At 40.9% G+C, this 21820-nt stretch overlaps 1 protein-coding gene across 1 annotated transcript in view; it reads left to right on the top strand.

The window, feature by feature from the left end:
- The window catches only part of KMT2E (lysine methyltransferase 2E (inactive)), a gene marked incomplete in the record, with an annotated part of 3388239 nt that overhangs the window by 3123113 nt on the left and 243306 nt on the right, over nucleotides 1-21820 (top strand). Inside the window, 2 exon segments of the mRNA XM_044088526.1 lie at nucleotides 15551-16111; nucleotides 16302-16621. Coding sequence (XP_043944461.1) covers nucleotides 15551-16111; nucleotides 16302-16621 — 881 coding nt within the window.

The following is a 21820-nucleotide window of genomic DNA, read 5'->3' as shown; positions in this document are numbered from 1 at the left end:
CAAGGAGCTTTCTTTGACACACGTGGTGAAACCCCCTCTAGAGGTAGAGGAGGGGGTAATAATAGAAGACACCATCCACCCGGCAGAGGGGGGCCAGCAAAATCAGGGTGACAAGGATCAGTTCTTTGGGAAGCCCGATCAGTGCTTTTCAAAGGAGGCCTGTCTGTCCATCTCTGGAGGCAGTCAGGGGACACTTATTTTTGTACCCAGACACCTGGCTAAATGTCAGAAAAGACCAGTGGGTACAAAGCGTAATATCCAGAGGATAGTCCATTCCCTTTGCCACCCCTTCACCCCTTGTGAAAAAAATCCCAGACGTTCCACCCAGTCACAGGGAACAAGCAACTTTAGAAATTGCAAGGTTGCTAGAAATAGTCATCCAACCAGTCCCAGCAGACCAGAGAGGATCCGGAACTTACTCAAGGTTCTTTTTAGTTTCAAAGAAAACAGGGGACTGGAGACCCATTTTGGATCTCAGCAGATTGAACAAATTTGTCAAAAAAAAAAGTTCCGGATGGTCACGCTACAGTCTACACTTCCCTTTCTGGGGAAAGACAGTTGGATGTGCTAAGTAGATCTCCAGGATGCGTACTACCACATAAAAATGGCCAGACCATCCAGAGATCATCTGCCCTTTCAGCTGGTAGCCAGTCACTTTCAGTTTCGAGCTCTGCCCTTTGGCCTCACTTCAGCCCCCAGTGTGTTCACCAAATGCATGGCAGTAGTCATGGCTCATCTGAGATATTTAGGATTCCAGGTGTTTCCATACTTAGACTGGCTCCTCACCGCCACCGCCAAGCATCAACTCATACAAGCAAAGAATATGACCTTAAATCTTTGCAGTCAATTGGGTATTACCATAAACTCAGAAAAATCTGCCTTATCACTATCCAAATGTACCGTTTTCATAGGAGCAGATGTCGACACTGTCTCTGACTGTAAAGCTTTCAACGAAAAGAGTAGGGACCCTTCAACAAGTCCTGAACCTCATCTCAAAACAAAAAGCCCCAGCTTCAACAGTGCTCAAGGTGTTAGGTACAATGGCATCAGCGATAACCTCCATTCCCTTAGATCGAATGCATATGCAGATACTGCAATGGCTCCTGTGCACACAATGGTCCTTTCAAAAGCTTCCAATGTCTCACCCGATAATAGCGAATTCATACAAGAAGGATCTTCACTGGTGGCTGACTTCTCCTCAAGTAACAACAGGATGCCCTTTTGTTCTACCCACTCCTGTTGCCCCTGTGACCACAGACACCTCCCTGATGGGGTGGGGGGTCATTTTCAGGGAAGGACAGCCCAAGGCACATGGAAGAAACATGAGGCTCATCTGCATATCAATGTCCTAGAGATGAGAGTGGTACTACTAGCATTGCAGTCCTTTCAACACTTTCTTCCTCTAGGGACTATTGCAATACAGATGGACAAGCATGTCTGTGGTCTGGTACATTAACAAGGAGGAACCATATCCTACCCCCTGTGTCGAGAGGCCCTGAGAGTATGGCAATGGGCAACATCCACCCAGTACTTTCTGATAGCAATGCACATCCCGAGGACATCCAGTGTCATAGCAGACAAATTGAGCAGAGTGATTTTATTGCCTCACGAGTGGTCCCTGAAAGAAGTAGCCGGAAGGATATTCTGCAGATGGGGCTAGCCTTGCTGCAACCTTTTTGCAACTCCCACCAACACCAAATGCAGCAGCTACTTTGCCCTAATCCCCAATCCGGGGGATATCCCAAGGGATGTGGTTGTACACAATTGCCCCCAGGGTCTCTTTTATGCTTTTCCTCCCATTTCCTCTGATACCCAAATTCTTACAGCAAGCCAAGACTTTGGGAAGGACCATCATTCTTATAGCCCCTTATTTGCCTCCTCTATTGGAAGAACCATGGATCCTGGACCCAGTTTCAGATCTTCTGGTGCATTCATCAGGGGCTCTTCATCCTGCACTTCATACCCTCAGATTGACAGCTTGGCTGCTCCAATTCCAAGAATAGCCAAGTTCCACAGTCTCTCAACTGCAGTTCAGAACATTCTAACATCTGGTCGTAACTTATGTACCAGGAAGCTTTTAGTAAATGGAAAAGATTTTCCATATGGGTGTCCCAAAATAATGCTGACCCATATTTGGCTTTGATTTCATCCATTTTAGAGTTTCTGACCAAGCTTTTTAATGAAGGGGCGGCTCCAGCAGCCATTAGGGTTCAATTGGCAGCAATTTCTAATTTTTGTATTGGCGATCAAGGGGATTCTATCATGTCCCATAGACTTTCTAAAGCCTTCCTTAAAGGTACTATCCATTTGAGACCACCTATTAGATCCCCAGCTACACCATGGAATCTAAATTTTCTTCATTCTCAAATAATCTTACCCCCTTTTGAACCAGCCTCATCTTGCGACCTGAAGTATTTATCATGGGAAACCATCTTTCTAGTAGCTATTACTTCTGCTCAAAGGGTCTCGGAATTACAAGCCTTGTCCATCAAACCCCCATATTTGATTTTTCACAATGACAGAGTCTTGCTGAGAACAAATCCTTCATTCCTACCTAAGGTTTGTTCAGAAAAAAACCTCAACCAGACTACAGAATTACCTATTTTTTTTCCCCAGATATACTAACAAGATGGAACATATGCTGCACAAACTTGACGTCCATAGACAGCTTCCATTCTATTTACACAGGACTAAAGACTTTAGAAAATCAGAACAGCTTTTCATCTCCTTTTCAAATTCAAAGAAGGGTACTCCAGAGGTAAAAAAACACATTTTCAAAATGGTTGTCAGATTGCATTTCCTTCACATGTAGCTCTGGGCACGTGCCACTAAATCATAAAGTAAAACTCCACTCAACTAGAGCTGTTTTAACATCTTCAGCTTTTCTGGCTAAGCTACCTATAGATTCCATTTGTGCAGCAGCCACGTGGTCTTCACCTCATACCTTTGTCACTCATTACAAATTGGATAGGGCCTCCTATGGTTCCATGGTCCTGAGGAATATACTTCCCTGAGCCACCCAAGAAAGATGGTGTTTGGGACGCTAACCCATCAGTGAGAATGAAGGTGAGATAGAAAAACTTTGAATAAAGAAGTTATGTACTCACCATAACGTTCCATGTGAGTTGTTCATCTCGCCTTCATTCTTACGTCCCATCCACCAATCCCCTACCATGAAATTCTTGAGGACCCTGAAGTTCAGGCAAAACTTGGTGATATTTTGTTCTTATCTACTGTATTCTTATTTTCCTTACTAGGGTAGATATCTATTGGTATAGTTGGCTGCAAACAAGATCTGAGGGAAGTACCACTGCATCATGGGATAGGGAATAGGCCTTGAGCTTTTGTATTTGGCCGAGTCAGAGCCAAGTATCTGCTCCGAACCCATCAGTGAGAATGAAGGCAGGATGAGCTCACATGGAAAGTTATGGTGAGTACATAACTTTATTTTATACGTTATGAGTTTTGTTTGTTTTTCTGGAGGAGATCTTGCTTGAAGAATTAATACTATTATTGTATAACCAAACAAGAAACAAGTAAGAGCGCAAGTTCAGTAGTGGGTCAGTTAGTTTATCCAAGGGGGAAATATGAGGCAGGTCTACCTCATTTGAGAGCTGGCCATGGTGAATAACATTATATGGTCATGTCCTGTAGGTATGAGTAAGCTTGGAATTATGTCATGAACTGTTATTAGGCTAATCTGCCTCGAAAGGAGGAGGTTACTTTAGTATACTGGCTGGAAAAGTCCAGGTATGTCTGTTACAGGAAACTCATCTTGGGGCTAGTGAGTGCGAGGATTTGATAAAGTGTAGATGGAGCCAGGGGTGTCTTTGCATCTGTGATAGTGGGTAGGAAGAGAGGTCTAAACTTGTTGGTTGCATGTCATTCCCCCTTTTAGCTAGAGACGCAGTTGGTAGAGCCAAAAAGAGGATTTGTTGCAATTAAGAGGACTGTGCTTGAAATCAAAATGACGTTAGCATCAATTTATTTTCCACCAGGATACAGCTCTGTAGAATCTCTGGGCATAATGCAGTAAGGGGCCCAGATATTTTGAGAAGTACATGGATAGGGAAATATATGGGGACCTTTCTGGCGAGAATGGGGCTAGAAGATATGGCAGTGCTCAGGCAGGCAAGCATGTAAATACATGTATTGGTCAGTTAAGTTGCATATAGATCCCAAATTAGCCATGGGATGTATATTTTAACAAGAGTATGTACATTTGCTTAGTGGGTTTGAGGTTTTAGTGATAGTAATGTCAGGTCATGCACCTTTGAATGTATAAATATCTAGCTGTACCATGGGAAAGATCTACAAATATTGGAGATTGACAGGATCTTATGTAAAGCAAGGAAGATTTGGGAGGTAGATAAGGGAGCTACTATAGGGAAAATTTATAAAGTAGCAGGAGAGAAGGGTGCAGCATATGAGCTCTTGGGATAGGATGAAAAAGAGAATAGTTAGTAGGATAAAGGCTTTTACGGATGCAGACTGGAAGAATCGTAAGGGCCTTATAGCAAGTTTGAAATAAAAATATGGGAATTGAAGAGGCTCTGTAGTGAGAGTAGTGATATTGATGAACAAAACCTGGCCGAGTTGAAGGAATGGATTAGGGGGTTGATTAAAAAATATACAAGCAGTAAAACTGAGTCAACAAAATACAAGGCAAGGCATTGGGTATTTTTCCACCTTAGTTACATAGGAGGAGTTAAATCATGTAGACATTTTGGAGGAATTCAGATCTTGAGACCATAAGGTCCAGATGTTATCCCTTGCAGCAGAACAAGAAATTGGAAGGCTCTTCAAGAGAGTGGAACTCTCAAAACTAGCAGAGGACAAAGCAGTTGGTTTGCTGAAGCCAGTCACCTCAGGAAGAAATCTAAGAAGGAAAAGCCTGGCAAATCCACAGGGTTGGATGGCAAGCCAGTGGAGCTGTGGAAGCAACCAGGGGCAATGCTTTACGACACTTTGGGTAGGTTATATAATCAGGTTTTAGAGACGGGCCTAACCCTGGCTTCTAGAAGGAAGCAGTCATGGTTACAATAGGTAAAAGAATGTAGGAACAGGGGTATTCCTGCCCTCATATAGACAGATATAAACCATGATTATAAAATATTCATGGCAATATTAGCCAAGTGATTATCTAATTTGATTCCCCAGATAATTCACAAAGACCAAACGGGGTTTGATACTGGAAGGCACACATTTGACAAAATAATGAAACCTGCTGTAATACTTGATCATGATAGTTACTTGTGAAGGAGGATGTTGCTGATTAGTCTGGATGCAGAAAAAGCATTTAATCATGTAGAATGAGAGTTTTTAAAAAGTGTGTTAGAAAAATTTGCTTTGGGAAGACGTTTTCTAGGGCTGGTAGAGCAGATTTGTCAAAACTCTAACCAGGTTCAAAACACACAGGTGGAACTGTTGTGATCATTCAAGATCAAGGGGTACAAGACAAGAATCCCCCTTGTTTCCCCCTACTGTTTGCCTTGTATCCTAGAACCATTGACTGAAGCTATAAGGAGATCAGTTATAGCAGAGATGGTAACGTAAAATTGCTGCATATGCAAATGACATGCTAGTGTTTCTAGAGAATCCCAACATTGATACTGAGATGATGTTTGATACCCTGCAAATATTTGGGATGTTTTTTGGTTATAAGTTGAACATGGGAAAAAAAAACAAAGGTGTGATGATAAGTGAGCAGTCATTACAGAGTAGAAGGGATGTCTAGTTCAAGTATCTGGAGGTGTGGATTGAGCCTGTCCTGGAAATGTTGGCCTATAGAATGTGATGCATGGTTGGAAATAATCAAGGGGAATGTTAGGATGTGGAAGATGTTGCAGTTGGAGTAGAACCAAACATTTCAAGCAGTAAACTTGTTTATGCTGCCTCTCTAGCCATATGCTTTTCAAACTTTTCCCAATACCCTCCCCCAATAAAAGCATTAAAAATAAATTATTATTATTGTTATTTTATTTATTTATTTATTTTTATTTTACATTTGTTTACCGGGCTAGTCCAACTGGATATATGTCCATTTTCAATGGAGACCCGGGGAGAAAAGCTCCACTACATACTACTACACAATGTCAAGATATACATCAATATACAAAAATAGGAAAAAAAAAACATATGCAATAAACCTTGAAACAGGTTGTATAAACTTTTGAGTAGAATCTAAATCTAGGATGGTAAAAAAAGAAAAGATGAGGAAGATTAAATACTATGTTAGAGTTTATAGTAAAGAAGAAAGAGAAAGGTTGTTAAGGAATCAGATAAAGATGGAAAAAAAAGACAGCTAACCAGGGTTATTACATGAACATAGCCAATAGTTATTTAGGAAGAATTTTAGTTTAGTTTGAAATAGGGAGAGTGAAGTTAGGGATGTAAGGTCTTGTGGTAACTTGTTCCATATTTTTCCAACTGAGTTGGAAAATGTGGAGTCACCTGCTGAGTTTTTGGATCGGGATGTTTGGACCAGTATTTTGTTGGTTGAGCGTAGGTACCTCTGATTGTTATAGGGCTTTATGAGGGTTGAGAGTATTGGAGTGTTGGCAGGGTGATGTAGGGCATTATGGGCAGTAGTGAGTTGATAGTATTGTATGAGGTGTGGTAGTTCCAGCCACCCAAGCTTCTTGAGATTTAAACAATGATGAGTTCTATATGGAGAGGCAGTTGCAAATCTGGCAATGTTATTATATGATGTAGAAAGTTTGCTAAGATTATGTTTAGAAAGATTTGTGTATATGGAGGAAGCATATAAAAGGGTTGAGATTAAGTGGGTTCTAGCTATTGTAGTTTTGGCTTCAGGAGTAAGAAAAGATTTGATTCTGTAGGGAGAGCCTAGTTTTCTGTTGGTAGATTTTATTGTAAGATTAATATGATTGTCAAATTTTAATTGATTGTCAATAGTAATACCCAAGAGTTTTGTTGTTTGGTCAGGAGAGATAATGGTCCCATTATCAGATATTAGCGTGAAATGGATAGAGGTAGACAAGTGGGTGGGTGAAAAGAGCAAGAGTTTGGTTTTCTTGGGGTTATTTTTTTTTTATGAGAAGGGTAGAAGCCAAGACTTTCATTGGACAGACTGACAACAACCAAAGTGTTGGGGAGATTACTTCCAGATCCCAGGAATATTTTAATGTGGACTAGATCACATTTTTCATGTTGGTGCAATTGGAAAGTTCTGAAGCCAGCTGAAAACCTTTAACCCCTGACCTGTTAGGATTACAGTAGAACAAGCCCCTCTGGGAGTGTAAAATGGGTGTTGTTGCAGGATAGTAGGGATGGAATTTTAAAACCTGTGTGTACCACATTTAGGCAGTAATTGAAAAGTGAATATATGGACCCATGTCAAAGATGTATTCTGTTGAGACAACTAATAGAAAGATAGGAGACAATATGGTGGGGGGAGCTGGATGCAAAGGCAGGCCAAGTTTAGATATAGTCCTTAGTTGAGAAGATGAGAGAGATGGTCAAGTTGGCAGAACTGTAATGATGAATACATTCTGAAAAAGGTTCTAAGATTGGAATGTGAGGGGTTGGTAGCCCTGGTGAAGAATTTATATTTTCCGGAGGAATTCACTGTTTAAATCAGAATTAGTGGAAGTTAGATATGTAGTTCTTAGAGAAGTGGGAGCAAGTTTGCCTATTTAACAGGCAGGCCACTAAAAGCCAAAGATTCAGAATCATTGCTTGGGAGTATTTGCACAAATAGTTTTACATATCCCAGGTGAATGCATCATATAATTTTCTCACAGGTTCGGGGGTGGGGGAGTGTTGGAAATGTGACAGTGGGGATGAAGGGTCATGGAGTCAAGTGTTTTAAGACTGTGGTTGAAACAGTTTAAACATGGAGTAATAGAAGTATTGACTCTGGTAGCAAGGGCCAAAGTCAGGTTAACAAAAATTTTGTGTCTAGTGGTATTTGATCCAGTGCTAGAAATAACACCAAATACTCAACCATTGCAAGAGCTACTAAAAAGGCAATAACTAAGAAGTGAAAGTTGAGGGATGAACTAGAGTTACAAGTAGTAAAGGAGATTATGTCTTGAAATCTAAAGGGTGGAGGGTAAAGGACTAGACAGAAGACAACTTAAGACTTGTAGAAAAAATGGAAGCAGTGGATGCCTATAGTCAAAGGGCTGATATAACGAATGAGCTAATAAAGTTTAACTTAGGGCAACGTGCTCTGTCTTCAAGGACATGTGGAAATAAGGAATTGGAGGTGGTCCCAAGGTCATCCACTTAACTATTTTTCCCCATTATATTTGTTTAGGTTTATTGGATTTTTGAAATGTAATCAGGTATGTTTATACTGTGGTGATTTCTTTGACTATTATGTAATTATAGTAATGAGTTTTGAAAAGATGTTAATCAAGATGGCAAAAACTGTTTTCAGATTGTTTCCACTGTTGTCTAATAAAGTGGTTGGAAAGAAAAATAAGAACAGTGTAATCTGTATTACTTATAACACAGTAAACTCTGTTAACTGACACCCATGGGTATTGGTAGATGCCGGATAACTGTAGTTTCTGGTTGTTTGAGTGTTAACTGTTAAAACAGGCCTGACTAATACTGTACCCTGTACTATTTGTTTTGGTTTGACTTGTTCTCAGTTTCGGGAGAGAGGAAATTTGTTCCCATCTTCCTTTTTAAAACTCTAAAAACGTAAGGTATGTTTCTGCAGGAGAAAACAAAGTGCAACACATGAAAATTGTACTGTATTTCTTCAATATTTTTTGCCAATTACTTGAGTTCCGGTTAACTGAGAGTTTACTGTATTTAGCTTCCAATTCCCAGTATTCTGTCCATCACCTTTTTATATTATAAATTCTACTACTACTCTACATATTTTTTGTCCCCTCTCTTAATCATTCATTTAGTACTTGAAAAAATGTCATACCCTGTTTCTATTTATAGAGCTTATAAACTTCCTCCATCAGCCCTCCATGCACTGGCTGTCCTTTATTCTCCACAGTCTTGTCCTACTCCTCTAGTGCAATTTTTTTTAAATCCCTGTTTTCCTCACACAGTGTATGTACCTTCCATCTCCTGTTCTGTTCATCTTCTTTCTTACATAACTTATTCATTTACCAGTGTACTATCCTCAACTCACACACTTTGACCCTCCTGTGTAACCCTTGTCATATTTCAAATCCTTTCCATTTTGTGTCCTTCATATTTAATACTTACTGAAATTACTTCCCCTTTTTTCCTTTTAAACATTTTTTAGTTAAATGTCATGCTGTATACCTTTTAATTGTATTTACTCTATATTTCTCCAGTACCACCTCTCTCGCCTTTCTGCAGTGACTGCTCATAACCCCGTTAATGCTTTCTTATACACTTAACTCCTTTCTATCCCACATTCTTTTCTACATGCAAATAAACCCTTTTATGTTTAATTGTTTAAAGTGTCCACCACAAAGTCCACACTTTACAAAAATCCTACAACTTTCTTCCTCAATCTCTTCATTCCTTACCACTAACCATTTTTTTAATTCTCTTCCCTCTGTCTTCACCTATTTCAGCACATGATCTTTAAAATGTACTACAGTCTTTCTTTCTTGCACCTCTAGCAAATCTTCATACAAGCAATAATCAAATAACTGCCGTAAGTGCACGCATTCTATATGCATGACAGTCTCTCTTTTCTTAATATTATTTTATCTAATTTTGTTATATCATAACACACTTTCAAATCTTTTGTTTCCTTTTTTTTTCTTCCTGAGATTACATTTCTTCCCCCCATCACTACTGTATTTCTATTAAATACTGCTTCAATTTTTTTTCCAAATGATACCATCTCTTTCTTTCTTTTGTTTACATATACTGCCATAATGAGCAAGCATGAGTTAACTGGAAAGAGAATAGTGGAACTATACTAAGGGTATCCATGGATGTGTTATATGTTATTATGAAAGAAATATTTGAAGTTATACTGTGTCTCATACAGATATGTAAGAGGATACCTTATTGAGGTATATAGGGTATTTAGAGACTTCTACCTCTGGGAATGTTTGGGGTTATCAAAAAGTAGTAGAGAATCATCAGACAGCCCTTGTAGAAAGTTCTATAGGAATGAGAAGTGTACTTGCTGGTTCTCTGCGAGAGTAGCTGATGCATGGAATAGACTACCAAATTACATTAAAGCAAGCACTAGTTTAGATATTTTCAAGAACAGCCTGGACACTTATGAGAACAACTGTTTTGGTATATTGGCAGACTAGAAGGACATTATTGACATATTTGTATGTTTGTTTAATCCAGTGATGGCGAACCTTTTGGGCTTGGTGTGTCAAAAATTCAGAAAATGCCTATTTTGACTATGCTGGTGTGTCGTGCCCCCCCCCCCGAACAAAAGAGAAACAATTCTTTATATATTCATTTATTTAAAAACATACAGTCCAATCATGCATGTTGCTATGTATTTTAAAAGAAGAAAAATCAGTGACTTACAATAGAGAAAATGATATGCGCACTGACAACTGGGCTTAAAAGAGTGCACCAACAAATTACCCTAATTTTAATAATTTTGAATTGAATTGAAAAAACAAAATATGGAGCACATTGCATTTGATTTGATTAATACCAATTAATTACTTTTTTATTGCTGAGTTTTAATAGATAAGGGCAGGGTCACATATTTATTTGCATTTATTGTATTTTTGTTCAATTTCTTTGGTAATTCGAGTGTTGGTGAACGCTGTTTTCGCCCAAAACGTTGTGGAGTGTCACCTTTGACGCACGTCATAGGTTCGCCATCACTGGTATAATCCTTACAAACTTCATTCTCAAGTTTATGCCATATACTACCATTCTTTCTGGCCATAGCTGTAATTACTTCAAACTTTTTTGTACATTTGTTAACTTAGTCCATTGGATACTAAAGTCACTTTTCAGGGGTGACCCAGGAGCACTGTCTCATTAAATGACTTGCTCAGTTATACAGTAGGCAAGTAAAGGTGAAAGGAAGCAGCTCATTTGCACACCCTTTTCAGAGGGGCTGCTGTCCTACAACAGATTTCCTAAGGCTCCAAATAACTTTCTCCAGTAAACTGTTATTTTGCTTCTTTTAAATACCTAGTGTCCAGCAAACCTATATACATCTTTTCCTAACCCTGTTCACTGATTTCTATTTCTTTTTCCTCCCCATTCTTCCATTGATTTGCTTTGTTACTTAAATTTTCATGCGTGTCTGTAATTTCAGTGTTACGTTCAACCTTGTCATCAGTGGATTGTATTTTTTGGGCATCTCTTTCCTCATTGCTAGCATCATCCTTTATAACTTCTCTATTTCCTTGTAATATTTCACCTTTTGTACGCTCTTCACTGCTGACATCACCTCCTTGTGTTACTCTTTCCTGCCCAGTTATGCTTATATATATATATATATATATATATATATATATAAAATGATCCTGTGACCATTAATAACGACCATCTTCTGGTCATGAATACATTTCCCGTCTTGTATAATGAGATTCTCCGATTCCATCATAGCAGTCTTTTGTCATACTTTTTTTGTTTTATTTTATTGCTTTAAACTTTCAGTTCAGTATAATTGTCCATAGTTTGAAATTGCACCACATCTCTTCTTTGTGTTCATGTGTAGCTCTTTAGTATCGTATTCTGGCCAGAGACTACAAAATTCTTTCTTTCACATTATGCAAAAAAAAAAAAAAAAAAAAAACTGTACTTACTCAAGTGATTTAAATGTCATTTCACAAAGTGGCTGCTTACTCTCATTCATTAGAGCTCATGTATGTTGAACATTAAATCCCCAAAGTATAACAAATTTGACTAATAAACAGTACCTGTCAGTAGTATGTTCATCTTTCCTGGGTATCTGTACCACTAGTTGTCTTTTTAGTCTTTCATCTGCGACTACAAATTTTTGTAAGACTTCAATAGTAGCACTTAAGACACACTTGTTTCCTGATTATCTACAATGTTTTCTACATGAGTGTCTGCACTTCCAAACTAGCTGTGACATTTCTCTCTTCCTGCACACGCAGATGTTGCCTTACATCATCTCTGCTCACCAACTTCATCTGCATTGTAACTTGGGACCCCAGCAAACTGCTCTGTCCTCCTCCTGATTACCAGTATCACGGCTTTCTACAATCTAGCTCCACAAAGCAGCCAGCCCTTCAGTTGGCTTGTCTTCTTCCAAGATTTTAATCTTTTTAAAATCCAAAATAAAATTCCAAGATTTTTAATCAGTTCTGCATTATTTAAGCCACCCTCAGCAACCTTCATTATAACAGCATTAGGACTATGTGAATCATGAACACAGTCTCAGTTCATCCATGCCATCAGTCTTAATTCCTCCGGTATCTCTCCTTCCCTTTCTATAACCGCCCTATGGCCTGTCAGGAGGAAGAGGGTCAGAGAATTTCCCATATGCCCTGGCCAGCTTTCACGTAGTCAGTATGGACTCCACCTTGGCTCTCCCCTGAAAAGGTGTTATTGGCCTAGAGGGGCTAACCTAGTTAACAAAAAGATACATGTTTGGAAGTTGACATAATTGTAAATGTTCACTTTTGTTCACTGCAGTAATGTTTTCTACACTACATCCGTCTGTTTTTTAACCTGTAAGACTCCTAGGTTTGGGCGAGTACCCAGTCACCTGTCTCGCAACCTTCTCTCTGTGTTTTGCCTTTACAGGTTGGCCCCCCCAACACACAAGCACATATACAACTTACCTAGTATCTGGAGAGGGGGCTTGAGGATGTTCTTCCACTTGGCCTGACATTCTTAGGGAATATGCCACATGGGTGACCAGTGCCACGGCCTCATTTGGAGCTGACATGGGCAGGAAGGGACTAAAGATGGTGTGGACAGTGTCCATTTTATACTACAGGAATGTTGATGTCCAGATTGTGAGGATGTCTGCCTGGCCCAGTGGGGTTGAAAAGCTCTGGAAGTACAGATGAATATCAGCCCTTCTGCATTCCCAAGTGTTATCACTACTACAGCAATAAATATGCTCAACCAACTACAATGATGGTGAATACTTATTATGACTATACTTTCTCCCAGCTGTTGCAAATGCTGAGGGAAAGATAATCATTTGCTCCTGTAGCAGACTGTCATCCCACATCACAATGGGAGAGGCTTCAGTGCACCCTAATCCAAAATGCTGTAGACTGGCTCCATGGATCCTCTCGAGGAGGAGTACTCGGATGTTATCTACATCTTGCTGGAAGCTAGGAAACTCTCCACTAGAAAGTCTTGTTTGATCAAATGAAAATTCTTTGCTTGGTGGAATGGGTGGAACACTTCCAGAGGCATCACAAAAGCAAAGGAGCTCAAAGTCCTTCAGTCTGTGCTAGATATCCTTTTGTATGCCTTTGTTCGGGTGTATTTTTCAGCCATTGGTGCTGCTCTCCTCCTTGAGCCTGACTTTATATTCTATCCTCTATACTTTTATGGTTAAGTGGTTCCTGAAAGGGGTGTTCCACTTGAAACGATTTGGAAAGTCAGTGCTTCCCCATGGGTGTGCCTCCCCCAAACTGAGCTCCTCAATGATTGTCAGGCTTTTCCTTGGAACACTTTAATTTTCTATTTATGTCACATTGACCATAAGAATTTCTGACCTGCAAGTGTTTGTCTGCAATTAAGTATAGGTGGTTAGTCTTAGAACTTGCTGTTCTTTCAGGGCTAAAGTTGTCACTGATCTAGTCCTCAGATGAACTGTCCAGCTTCATGTCTTCTGACCTAATGCTCAGAACAAAAGGGGAAAGGATATTGCATTTGTCGAATGGGCATTGGCAGGTCAGTTAATTCACTACTCAAATCAAAGATCAGGAAGACTGGTTATCTGTTTGTTTCCCAGTCTGGAAAAGAACATGAGAGTTTTCAAATTCACCTTATCCAAATGCCTAACTAGCTTTTTTTTTTGCTTTTTGCTTTGATAGTAGCGGAAAATCACAGGTGGCTCCAGTGTAAGTACAGTTTAACAGGGTAGCAGCCACCACAGTAGCCCCCCCCCAAAAAAAAAAAAAACATATTAGTCCAGAGCATTTTGTAGGCTCCCACTTGGATTTCTGTCTAACTTCTACATTTTTCCAGTTGCTACAAGCTTGGATGTTCAATCTAGGAGTAGGGGAAAGTTTGCTACTGTAGTGTTGTAGGGCATAATCTATGGGGCTTCTCCCCACAAGGGTTTTCTTACTGCTTTTAATATTCTTCCTTTTAATAAGGATTCATATTGTAGCAGTGATCCCTGCACTGAATGTAATGTAGATGTGGTAAGCCATGGGGAGCATTTAAATTTGAATTTCTTGGTTCTAATGGTTGCAAGAGAATTAACAGTATTGAGGAAGATTGTGTTAAATCATACCCTTTTTGTATACATATGTGTATCATTGTGTGTTATTTATATCTATACATACACACAAAGAAAAGAAAAGGAGATGCATATGTATATGGTATGACAGCAAGGAAGTATCAGTGCTCAGTACTGGTTGTACACGTCTGGAACATCTTTTCAGTGGCTGTATTGCTTTGCATACAAAAAGTATATTGATCTTGTCAGGCACAGGTCCTTATGGACTGTACTAACTGTAAACCAAGGTAAGTAGTTGCTTGTTTCCAGAGCACACTAAATTTATTTTTGGCCAGAAAAGAATTGAAGATGTCATGAGCTGCTGCTCTTCCTGGCAGTGCATCAGTCAATTTTTTGAGGCAGAGGAGGCATACAACTCTTGGGAAACGTATGTAAATCTTCTGAAGTCTAACCAAAAAAGGTGGATGTTTGCCTTTCTCTAATTCTCACTGATAAGAGTCCGATTACAGCAGTGATGTCCACAGTCAAACATCCTCGCCCAACTCTACTTTTATGTATGGGCTTTTGTTGTAAGTATACTGGTACTTGTCCTCTGCTGTTTGAATGGTTTACACTGAACCCTCATGGCTTGCACAAAAGGAATATTTCCATTGCAAAAAATTGTAAAGCCAGCAGCATAATGTCCCCTTTAGATGAATACCCATAGGTTATGAATTGAAGATTAAACACAAGCGTTGCAATATCACCACGAAGAGAGAGTAGAATGCATGTTCAGCAGATAAAAATCAAACTAAAACCGACACAATTTAATAATGAACAGATAAAATGCTTCACACAACAGGACGTAAATCCTCACAAACAGGATGAGTGCTTTTGGCTATGCCTTCCTCAGATCATTATTCATTATTGTTCATTATTAAATTGTGTTGGTTTTATTTTGATTTTATCTGCTGAACGCGCATTCTACTCTCTCTTCATGGTGTGCAGTGCTAGTGTTTAATCTTCACTTATTGTCTTAGCACTGCAGTCTTCAGTGGTTACTGTTTTTTGTTTACTTGTTCTGATGGGTTATGAATTCTGTAGAAATAAGATTGGAATCAGGCACCTGCTATTGAGGTGAGTACCTCATATACCTGTACTTCTTTTTTTTCAATTTCTTTTCCTGTTTTCTACTGTAAATTGTCACATAGTAATGCCTGCGCTTATTTAGTTTTGATTTGAATTAACTTTCAACTGTTTGTTTTACAGGGATGTGAGAGAGCAACTACTTTACCATTGAACACTTTCAGAAGTTCAAGTTTAATAGATGTGGGGCCACAGGAAGTAAAAGTTGTTGGATGTCCGAGCCCAAAGAGCAAGTGTGATGGAAGTGGACAGTGTAATTCTGATAAAGATTTTTCATCAGATTTTCAACCTGGACATGATACAGTTGAGGAAAATGCACTGCCAAAAACCTTGGATGTTACATATCATCATGACAGAACTGTTGCTGTCAGCCAGTCAGAAGAATCTTGTAGTGGTCATGTTCCTTCTTGGACAAAAAGCCCAGATAGGACAAGCATAAACTTTTTAACTATGAATTCTAACCTTAGGGACTTGACACCTTCACACCATCTTGAGGTTGGGAGTGGATTCAGGGTGAATGAGCCAAAGTGCATGCCTCATGAGGAATGTAGAGGTCCCTTCATAGAAGCATCTTGTTACTATTCCTCAGAAGATGTAATAATAGCTGGCTATGGACGAGTTGCTGTTAGTGACAGCTTATTGGATGGAAGTTGTATGCCACAGAATCCTCCACAAAAGAAAAAAGTCAGTTATTTTTTTATGCTATTGCTCCTTTTTGCATCACTGCATGCCATCATATTTTTATCTGTAATATAACGTTTTGTTTTTTAAAGCTTTGCCGTAGTTTCATATTCTCAAATTTAAAGATTAGGATGATTGCGTGATATCTAGTATATTGCTGTTTTCATTTTCTTTAATATGTTTAATTTGATAGGTCTCTCTACTAGAATATCGCAAAAGACAGCGTGAAGCAAGGAAGAGTGGCTCTAAAGTCGAAAGCTGTTTTCCAGTTGCCATGTCACCCCACCCTAATTTTGTCATCAGCAGTTTCAGTTCTAGTGGCAATGGTAACAGTGGTGCTGATAATGCTGCCCCTTGTGTAAGCAGCAAGAATAATAATGGGGAACAAGGCGAGATAGTTGCTACAGTATCATCTTTATTTGAAGCAAGTGAAAACCCTTCTGAGGAAAATGACAGTACTTCTCCAGCCACAGAGATCTGTTTAGATGAAAAGAGTGATCCTGAAGTTCAGTGGTAGGTGTTCTGATGTAGAAAAGCATGTTACCGTAATTGATGCTTTATCTTATTAATGTAGTATCTGTCAGCCTGTAGCACAGGTAAAACTCTGGGATGCCATAATGTCAGCATGGAAAGTCTTTGAAAGTGTTCCATAATGTCTTCCTATTCTTATGTTGCAGTGTTCATAACATAAAGGAGATTCCAAATAAGCGACCCAAACGTCTGGCCAATATGCCAAAGACTTAAGCTGCTGCAGGGTATATGCAACATTGCACATAGTACAGCCAAGCATCAGCCATAAAAGTGACATCTGCACGTACCATCCTCAGAACTTCTCTGCCTCCAGTCTGAACAACAGCTGCCAGCCATCTGTCTGATCTAAAGTTATTCTATTCAGATAAGTGCCCTGTTGGTGAAAATCTTTTAAGCTTTTGCTGCTGCTGATGTTAATGTCATCCAAGAAGGGCAAGTGCCACTGTGGAAGACAGATTCCACACAGACAAATATCCACGACCAGTGTCTTCTTTATCTGTGGTCTGATCATGCCCTGTGCCATCTGTTAGGCATTCTTCCCTAATACTCTCCATAGTCTGTCTGCCCTTAACATTTACTTAAAAAAAAAAAACAGAGACTTAAGAGGTTAGTGTTAGGTATGGAAGGTACAGCTGGTCCGTCGGGTGAGCCTCCAAAGAAAAAAGGTTAAGAAGGTAAAGCCTGAATCTTCACCTGCACCTCTAGTCCCGGATGTCTCTCTGGAGGCCAGTGAAGGCCTGGAGACTTGTACACTTTCATGTCCCCCTCCTTCTGTGGGTACGATTCTAGAAGCCACTAGGGAATGTTCCTACAGCATGTCTGCAGAGGTCTTGCAGATGTCCGGTTTGGACGGTGTGGGGGAAACCACAGCTTGCTCCTTTCAACATTCTGTGTAAGACCTCTCCTGCCCCTTACATCAAAGTTGTGCTGACATCCAGTTCGGAGCCTAGGCCTATGTCGGATCTTCCTTCCCAGCCTAGGGTAGGACTCTGTTTTAAGAGAAAACAAAAACATGTTTCCTGCAGTCAGAAGCCTTTCCCTGACTGGCAAGCCTTCTCTCCTGGGATTTTGAATGTCTTATTGGCACTTAATCCTTCTTCCTTGCCGCTTTCTACACCTGCAACCCCTACCTCCCCCCTCCTCCTGCTGAGTTACAGGCATTTGAGGAAGATGAATCCATGGCGTATTCTACTCAAATTGACTCTCCCTTGGAACATGCTTCCTCTGATGTGGATTCCAATGGTGGGGTTCTCCAGCAGAGGATATTTCCTTTGGAGAAACTTTCTCCGAAATGAGAGAATTTTTAAAATGGGAAAGTTCTTAAGTCTCAGAGGTACAGAAGACAGGTATTATAACGTCTTGCAAATTGACTCTCCTGCTCCTTCAGCCATCCTGTCTGTCTTGCCAGCCTTTCATGATGCTTTCTTTGCTGCATCTCAACATCCTGATCCTCAACCCCTGGCACCCAAGAGGCCTGGAAGGTTCTGTAAGGTTTCTGAGGACAGCAGCTACTTGTATAAATGTCCTCTTGCAGACCCAGCTGTGATCTCCTTGTCTGCTGATAAAACTTGAAAATTATGCCCTCCACCAATCATCTTCCCTCTGATAAAGACAGCAGGATGATGGAGAGAATTGGGAAAAAGGTATACACCTCTTCCACTCTCGCCTTTAGGGCTATTAACTGTTCAACACACACGTCCAGGTATGTTTTGGCTGTCCTTTCACAAGCATCCAGAATGCTAACAGATCTCCAGACTGCAGCAAAAACCCAACTCTCTTCCTTTTTGGGGATGTCTTACCAGGTAACTACACATTCCATTAAATGCAGCTATGATGCAGAGGTGTCGACAAGATCAACTGCACCTGGTTCTGTTTTCAGAAGATTTTCCTGGCTGAAATTACAGCCTTTGCCTGAGGACTTCAAAGCAAAGATCATGGGTCCATCTTTGGACAAGGCTGTCTTGTTTGGTTCTAATGCCACAGCCCTTTTCAAAACCCTTTTGAGAGAAAGGGAAAGAACTTCAGTAGCTTAAACATATCTTTCTCTCTCCTGTTCCTAAATTTTGTAGGCTCTACCCCCTCTAGAGCAAATTATTTTACAAGAAGAAAAACTTGTACTCCTTCCCAACAACACAGGAGTACAAAAAATGCTGAAAAACGACCACAGGTAGCAAGACAAATCCAAGGAACAAAATATAATCCACAGAGACAAGTTTTAATTCATGTTTTTATGAATTAAAACTTGTCTCTGTGGATTATATTCTGTTCCTTGGATTTGTATTGCTACCTGTGGTCGTTTTTCAACACAAGAATACAGACAGGCAGACACTTCCTAGGTCCCAGTTTTTTGTGCTCAGAAGACCCCCTTTCCAGACAAACCAGGTAGTCTGTGACTACCTGGCAACACTCTCAGAAATTCCCCTTTCCCAGCGCCTTTCTCATTTCCTCTCAAGTTGGACAAGCATTACCACAGACAATTGGGTCCTGTCTGTTGTTCAAAAGGGTTATTACATGACTTAGATAACCATTCCATCTTTCATGAGAATACCTCAACCACCAAAGGATCAGATCCACCTTTTTCTTCAAGTCATTCAAGACTTGAAAGGACAAGGAGCCATTCAGGAGGTTCCCGCTTCAGAAACAGGAAAAGGGTTCTATTCCAGAATGTTTCTAATTCCCTGGAAAGATGGCCATTAGAAGACTAATTTTAGACTTGTCCCAACACATGCCATCATGTACCGTCCTACACAATGCTTACCCTGCAAACTCTGTTCCCACTTCTGCTACCCAAAGCTTACCTGGTCTCTCTAGACTTAAAGGATGCTTACCTCCACATCCACTCTGTGTACAGGAAATTCTTACGTTTCTCTGTTGCTTCCCCTAATTTTCAGTTCTTTGCTTTGCCTTTTGGACTGTCTCTGGCTCCAAGGGTGTTCACAAAGTGCTTGGCTTCTGTCATTGCCTTTTGAAAACTGTAGGGTATTCTTATTTACCCTTACCTGGACAACCTGCCAATTCAAGCAGAACACCCAGTCACCTTGCAACAGAACCTTCAAAACACCATCTCCATACTTCTCAGCCTAGGGTTTACCCTCAACTACAGCGAGTTTTCCCTAACTCCCTCTCACGACCAGGTTTTCCTAGGTTGCAGAATAAGTTTAGACCTTATGATGGGCTTTCTACCCCACAAAAGGTGCAGTCTCTGCAAACTTGCTTCCTACAGTTGCTTCCACTGCCCTTTCTGACTGCCAGGGAGTTTCCCAGGAAGCTTGGGTTCGTGGCTTTGGTTTTAACAATGCTACCCCTAGCCAGGCTTCATACGCGGAAATTCTAGTGGTATTTGAAAATTTTCCAGTCACATCATGCTCCTCCTCTAGAGTTTGTTCTTCCACTTCTTCCATGCCTGAAGAAAGAATTGCTTTAGTGGATTCAACAAATCTCCCAAAATCCAGGACTTCCTTTGCAGCCACTACCTCCAGTTCAAGAACTGTTCACAGATGCTTCAGATCTGGGGTGGGTGGCAACTCTGGGGAACCTAAAAGTACACAGTCTTTAGTCTCCCTCCATAAGGAAGCAACACATCAACATCAAAGAGATGAGGGCTCTGATTCTGGCCCTTCAAGCCTTTAGATCATCTCTTCTTCCAGGTCCTTTGAAACTGTTCACAGACAACACCACCGTTCTCTGGTATATGAACAAGCAGGGAGGAACAAAATCTTATCTGCTTTGCAGGTTAACAATGAAAGCCTGGGGGACTGCTATGGAAGCAAAAGTAACTTTGACAGCTGTTTACATTCCATCAGCTCAAAAATGTTCAGGCAGACACACTGAGCAGATCCATGACACAGACCCATGAATGAATGATCCACAGGGATGTGTTTCTGGGCATTCTGCACCAGCTGGGTACACTTCAAATAGACCTGTTTTTCATTCCTATGAACAGGCAGCTTCCAAAGTTCTGTGCCAGTGTTCCTCACCCTCTGGTCTGGAAGGTGGATGCTGTATCATTTTCATGGAAGGGGATGATGTTCACCGTGCATACAGCTGCAGTCATAACAGATGGGTTCTCCTGCCTTCAGGCGGGTCCTCGGTCGGCCGAATTCCAAAGTCTAGGTCCAGCGTCGGTTGTCGTCGCTTTCTTTCCTGACGTCAGTGCGACAGGGGTATATAAGACACAGCCAACGCCATTTTCTCCAGTCTTTTTTGCCGTGCAGTGCCCGAAGCAGAAGCAGTTCGCAAGTGCCGGTCGGCCAGCTCCTGAAATTACGAAAATTTGGAAACCGAAGTCTTCTTTAAAGCTAAGTAACCCGTTGGGGAAACTTTTCTTGCCTCAGACTGATGTCAGACAAAGTTAACAGTTGTATTTCTTGTGGGAAGCAAATACCGCATAAGGATTTCCATTCCCTCTGTATACCTTGTTTAGGCCCAGACCACGACGTCTCGGGCTGTCGCTTTTGTGCTACTTTCAATAAACGCACTATTAAGCGTCGGGCGGAGTTCGCCCAGCACTTTTTTGGTAAAGCTTTTGATTATAAAATGTCGTTGGAGACTCCGACTACCGTTTTGTCCAAAAAATGCAAGGACAAAGACTGACACGCGAGGTCCGCGGCCTCCACCGACACCACGCCAAAACCGGCTCCACGTGGTCCGGTTCTCAGCGAGGCGCCTACGCAGCCCCTGACTACCGACGACACTTCTCTGGCAGTGTCTTCTGTAACCGAGACCGCAGGTACCTCGGCCCATACCCTGACTACAACTACCGAAGCCGCTGTGAGTGTTGAGCCTCTTAATGTGGACAGGTCCACTTCCACCCATGGTGTCTTCAGACCTTCATCTTCCTTTTCCATAAAGGCCTTTACTAAGTCCAAGTCAGCCATGCATCCCAAGAGGCCTGTTGCACAGGGCCCATCTCCAGGCCCCATGCCTAAAAAGCAGATGCTCAAAATGGCTGAGGATTTAATTACTCTTATCAGGGGTTCCCAACCCCCTCCGGACAAGAGACCCAGAGTGGAGGAAGATTCTCCCTCTTCTGACCAGGGCTCCATTATTTCAGAACATTCTGATGAAGAGGAGCACTCGTACTCTCCCTTTGAAGATTCTGATGCAGAGCAGTCCATTCCTTCTGTATCTCCCCCAGAGGATTTTTCTTTCGGGGAAACCTTGCATTCCTTGAGGGAACAC

The sequence above is a fragment of the Protopterus annectens genome, chromosome 11.part0 (genome assembly GCF_019279795.1).
Source record: "Protopterus annectens isolate FY-2018-M chromosome 11.part0, PAN1.0, whole genome shotgun sequence".
Lineage (NCBI taxonomy): Eukaryota > Metazoa > Chordata > Ceratodontiformes > Protopteridae > Protopterus > Protopterus annectens.
This window is presented reverse-complemented; position numbering and strand designations above follow the sequence as displayed.